Source organism: Cicer arietinum, chromosome 4 (genome assembly GCF_000331145.2).
Source record: "Cicer arietinum cultivar CDC Frontier isolate Library 1 chromosome 4, Cicar.CDCFrontier_v2.0, whole genome shotgun sequence".
NCBI lineage: Eukaryota > Viridiplantae > Streptophyta > Magnoliopsida > Fabales > Fabaceae > Cicer > Cicer arietinum.
Window position 1 is genome coordinate 65,198,884 of NC_021163.2, and position 5,499 is coordinate 65,204,382.

Consider the following 5,499-nt stretch of genomic DNA (forward strand, 5'->3'; position numbering starts at 1 on the left):
ATTCACGAGATATACATTTCTTAGCTTTGAATAACATTTTTGAATTTTGAATATGGAAGAAGTGGAGTTAGCTTGTAATGAGTCTTCTTCTTCAAATTTGGAATATAAAAAAAGGGAAGAAATTAATAGTAAAGTGAAGAGTGTTTCATTTTTTGGATTGTTTAGTGCAGCTGATAGAACAGATTGTGTGTTAATGTTTGTTGGAAGTGTTGGTGCATTTGTTCATGGTGCTGCTCTTCCTGTTTTCTTTGTTTTGTTTGGACGTATGATTGATTCTTTGGGTCACCTTTCTAACAAACCTCACAAATTGTCCCAACAAATTTCACAGGTACAAAATTATTTAACCATATAGTATATTATATATTTCATGCATGCTCATGCTATTTATTTAATAATGTTGTGTTCTTCTCAATTGCAGTATGCTTTGTACTTGGTGTATCTTGGACTAGTTGTTCTAGTTTCTGCTTGGATGGGTACATTTAAATTCCACCTTATCTTTTTCTTTCTAAATTACTTCCACCTTAAGTTTTTTTGATACATTAAGAAAAACTATATATAAATAAAATAATTTCACAAAAATAATCATTTGTAAGATGATTTTTTTTCCAATATTTACTATATGAACATATTAATGATCATCAAAATGCTTCTTTAGGTGTTGCATTCTGGATGCAAACAGGGGAAAGACAAACGGCACGGTTGAGGTTAAAATATTTACAGTCAGTACTCAAGAAGGATATTAATTTCTTTGATAATGAAGCAAGAGATGCCAATATAATTTTCCACATATCTAGTGATGCAATATTGGTACAAGATGCAATTGGTGACAAGGTATATACATTAACTAATATTGATTTTATTTTACTCTTTTAAAATAGTCAATTCAGTGGTTGAATTCGAGTGGTTAATGATGAATGCAGACAGGACATGCAATGCGTTACCTTTCACAATTCATAGTTGGATTTGGCATTGGATTTACATCAGTGTGGCAGCTTACACTACTCACCTTGGCTGTTGTTCCATTCATAGCTATAGCAGGAGGAGCTTACACAATGATTATGTCTACTTTATCAGAAAAGGGTGAAGCTGCTTATGCTGAAGCAGGAAAAGTTGCAGAAGAGGTCATTTCTCAAGTGCGTACAGTTTACTCATTTGTAGGAGAAGAAAAAGCTGTTGGTTCATACTCAAAGTCACTTGATAAGGCTTTGAAGTTGGGAAAGAAGAGTGGTTTTGCAAAAGGTGTTGGAGTTGGATTTACATATGGACTATTGTTCTGTGCTTGGGCATTGCTTCTTTGGTATGCAGGCATACTTGTTAGACATCATAAAACAAATGGAGGGAAAGCTTTCACAACAATTATCAATGTCATCTTTAGTGGATTGTAAGTCCATCAAAACTAATACATATATTTATATTAGTTTAGAAGTATACATTCAAAATGCATGTGGAGTGCACTAATATATCTATATTCATAGGTAGATAAGATGTGATGCAACACATTGAATTTAATTTAATTTCTTAAAACTAACACTGCCAATTACTTTTAATGCATCAATCTAGAGACAGATGCATGCTAAAAATACTATGAATATTAAAACTATGCATGAGCAAATGAATGAATTAGGTTTAAGTAATGGCTTAACTAATATAGTAGCTCCATTTTATAATAGTGCTCTTGGTCAAGCTGCTCCAAACCTTGGTTCAATTGCGAAAGGGCGTGCAGCTGCGGCGAATATCATGAACATGATTGCATCTGTTTCAGAATCATCTAAAAGGTTGGATGATGGCACTGTGTTGCCACAAGTAGCAGGGAAAATTGATTTTTGTGAGGTTTGCTTTGCTTACCCTTCAAGAAGCAATATGATCTTTGAAAATTTGAGCTTCTCAGTGAATGCTGGAAAGACAGTAGCAGTTGTTGGTCCAAGTGGTTCTGGAAAAAGCACAATCATTTCTCTTATTCAAAGGTTCTATGAACCCTCTTCAGGTAATTACTGTCAAGTGTTACAACTAGAATGTAGATAATACATTTGTAATTTCCATGGCCTGTTTTGGAACAAATGTTAGAGAGTTACATCCACAAAAGACATGAAGAAGTAGTATTGTCAATCGCAGATCGCATAAAATAGTAGTTTATCCAAAATTGCTATGCTACATGCAAATTAATAACGATTTGTTCAAATTCCACTACATTATAATACTACTATAGCCAATATTTGACAACATACAGTTCTATAGTATTTAGAAGGAGAGTCTAATGCAATACTTTTCACTAGGTAAGATCCTGTTGGATGGATATGACTTAAAGAATGTTCAACTGAGATGGCTGAGAGAACAAATGGGTTTGGTGAGTCAAGAACCAGCACTATTTGCCACAACAATAGCTGGAAACATTTTGTTTGGAAAAGAAGATGCCGACATGAATCAAATCATTGAAGCTGCCAAGGCTGCAAATGCTCATTCCTTCATTGCAGGATTACCTCAAGGTTATAATACTCAGGTGAGTCTTGACAGTCCTTATTCTTCTACTTGAGATTAATTAGTTTTTGAATATTAAAAATCATAGCTTTGAAAGAAGTTTATGACTTCATGTCCTCAAATAAGTCATTTTCATATAAACAAATGATATTTTGTTTACAATTCAGGTTGGAGAGGGTGGCACACAACTTTCTGGGGGACAAAAACAAAGAATTGCTATAGCAAGAGCAGTGCTCAGAAACCCGAAAATATTGCTTTTGGATGAGGCCACCAGTGCATTGGATGCTGAATCAGAAATCATTGTTGAGCAGGCATTGGAAAAAATAATGTTAAACCGGACAACAATAATTGTTGCACATCGATTGTCCACCATACGCGATGTAGATACAATTATTGTGTTGAAGAACGGTCAGGTTGCTGAAAGTGGGAGTCATTTGGAATTGATGTCAAAAAATGGCGAGTATGTGAGTCTGGTGAGTTTGCAGGCATCACAAAATTTCACAAGCTCTAGCTCAATATCTCGCTCGGGAAGTTCGAGAAATTCTAGTTTTCGAGAACTTGCAGACAATCTAAACAATGGAGAGGAGTCGAGTTTGAATACAGCAAGAGAACTGAAATCAAGTGATCAAAGCCTGACATCAAACAATGCTTCCATTCCATCCATGTTGGATCTGCTGAAACTGAATGCTCCAGAGTGGCCCTATGCAGTTCTTGGGTCAGTAGGTGCTATTTTGGCTGGCATGGAAGCTCCTCTTTTTGCCCTTGGAATCACACACATTTTGACTGCATTTTACTCTCCTCAAATTTCCAAGATCAAGCAAGAAGTTGCTCATGTAGCTCTTATATTTGTTGGTGTTGCTGTTGTTACCATACCTATTTATCTATTGCAACACTACTTCTATTCCTTAATGGGAGAGCGTCTCACTGCCCGCGTACGTTTATTAATGTTCTCAGGTACTCCAAAGCTGCAAAATCATTCATTCAGAATCATAATATGCATTAAATTTATCTAAGGCTAATGTTGGCTTACAAAAAAAAGTGAACTTCAGTTTTACCTGAGGAACACAAACCAGTCTATTTACATCTTTTGGTTTGTTCTCGATTTATTTTCGCATTACTAAATCGTTATTATTAATTTGACATGCAGCTATTCTTACCAATGAAGTAGCATGGTTTGATTTGGATGAGAACAATACTGGCTCACTGACAGCAATGCTAGCTGCGGATGCAACATTAGTAAGAAGCACTCTAGCTGATAGGCTCTCAACCATTGTGCAAAATGTAGCTCTCACTGTAACAGCATTTGTTATTGCCTTCACATTGAGTTGGAAACTAACATTAGTTGTTGCAGCTTGCCTTCCCCTTCTCATCGGAGCTTCCATCACAGAGGTTAATCTCATAAAACCACTTGACTTATTACAATTAATGTTCTTTCATGCTTACTGCATAACCAAGAAAATAGCTAAAAGTTAAAAAATTGTTTATGCAGCAATTATTTCTTAAGGGATTTGGTGGAGATTACAGCCATGCTTACTCTAAAGCAACTTCTTTGGCTCGTGAAGCTATTGCCAACATACGTACTGTCGCTGCTTTTGGTGCAGAAGATCGAATATCAATCCAATTTGCATCTGAACTGAACAAACCTAACAAGCAGGCATTTCTAAGAGGCCACATATCAGGTTTTGGCTATGGTGTGACACAGCTGTTTGCTTTTTGCTCCTATGCACTTGGCCTTTGGTATGCGTCCGTTTTGATCAAGAAAAAAGAGTCGAATTTCGGAGATATCATGAAGTCCTTTATGGTCTTAATCATCACAGCTCTTGCAATAGCAGAAACACTAGCTCTTACACCAGATATTGTCAAAGGGTCACAAGCACTAGGATCAGTTTTCAGTATCCTCTATAGGAGAACAGCCATCAACCCGAACGACCGCAATAACAAGATGATAACTGAAGTAAAAGGAGAAGTAAAGTTTCAAAATGTGTGCTTCAAGTATCCAATGAGACCTGACATCACCATATTTCAGAACTTGAACCTTAGAGTTTCAGCAGGGAAGAGTCTTGCAGTAGTAGGACAAAGCGGTTCGGGGAAGAGCACTGTGATTGCTCTTGTAATGCGATTTTATGACCCGAATTCCGGGTCAGTTTTGATAGATGGATGTGATATAAAAGACTTAAACTTGAGATCCTTAAGGCAGAGAATAGGATTGGTTCAGCAAGAACCTGCTTTGTTCTCTACTACAGTTTATGAAAACATCAAATATGGAAAAGAGGAGGCATCAGAAGTAGAAGTAATGAAGGCAGCCAGAGCAGCAAATGCTCATGAGTTCATCAGTAGAATGCCGGAAGGTTACAGAACCGAGGTTGGTGAGAGAGGAGTGCAGTTATCAGGTGGACAAAAACAAAGGGTAGCAATTGCTAGAGCTATTCTGAAAGATCCATCCATTCTTCTGTTGGATGAAGCAACAAGTGCATTGGACACAGTATCAGAGAGGCTTGTACAAGAGGCTCTTGATAAGCTTATGGAAGGTCGAACAACGATTTTGGTAGCTCACAGGCTCTCAACTGTTCGTGATGCAGACAGCATTGCAGTGTTGCAACATGGAAAGGTTGCAGAAATGGGAAGTCATGACAGGCTTATGGCCAAACCAGGAAGTATCTATAAGCAACTGGTTAGTCTACAGCAACAAGACACTTAATGAATTCCTTTGGAGTTTCTCAAGTAGAGATATAAATTAAAACTATACTTGCAGTTTGCAACTTGAATCGACGTGATTACGAGTTCATTAAGCATATGGAAAAAAACCTACAATTGTGTTCAGTGTTTTTTTGTAAGTTTCATTCTACATGTTTAATGAACTCGCGATTACATCAATAAGGTAAGGCTTTAAGAGCATGTTTGATGACCAATCCAACCATGAAAGATGTTATACATACTGTTTATATACACAAATTCTACCATAAAATTAAAAGAGCATGTAATTTCTTTCTTATATTACAAGACCAGTGGACCATTAAATCCTCA

At 36.6% G+C, this 5,499-nt stretch overlaps 1 protein-coding gene across 1 annotated transcript; it reads left to right on the plus strand.

The window, feature by feature from the left end:
- On the plus strand, positions 1-5,499 carry LOC101499791 (ABC transporter B family member 13-like). The gene is made up of 9 exons (XM_004499232.4): positions 1-328; positions 419-473; positions 656-831; positions 921-1,381; positions 1,671-1,984; positions 2,274-2,497; positions 2,643-3,429; positions 3,623-3,864; positions 3,965-5,499. Exons 1-9 carry the CDS (start codon positions 53-55, stop codon positions 5,171-5,173), a joined length of 3,744 nt encoding a protein of 1,247 aa, XP_004499289.1. The 5' UTR covers positions 1-52; the 3' UTR covers positions 5,174-5,499.

Coding starts and splice junctions, on each gene's coding strand:
- LOC101499791 (XM_004499232.4), top strand. CDS start 53: ATGGAAGAAGTGGAGTTAGCTTGTAATGAGTCTTCTTCTTCAAATTTG. Junction 474..655: donor TCTAGTTTCTGCTTGGATGG/GTACATTTAAAT, acceptor ATGCTTCTTTAG/GTGTTGCATTCTGGATGCAA. Junction 832..920: donor AAGATGCAATTGGTGACAAG/GTATATACATTA, acceptor TGATGAATGCAG/ACAGGACATGCAATGCGTTA.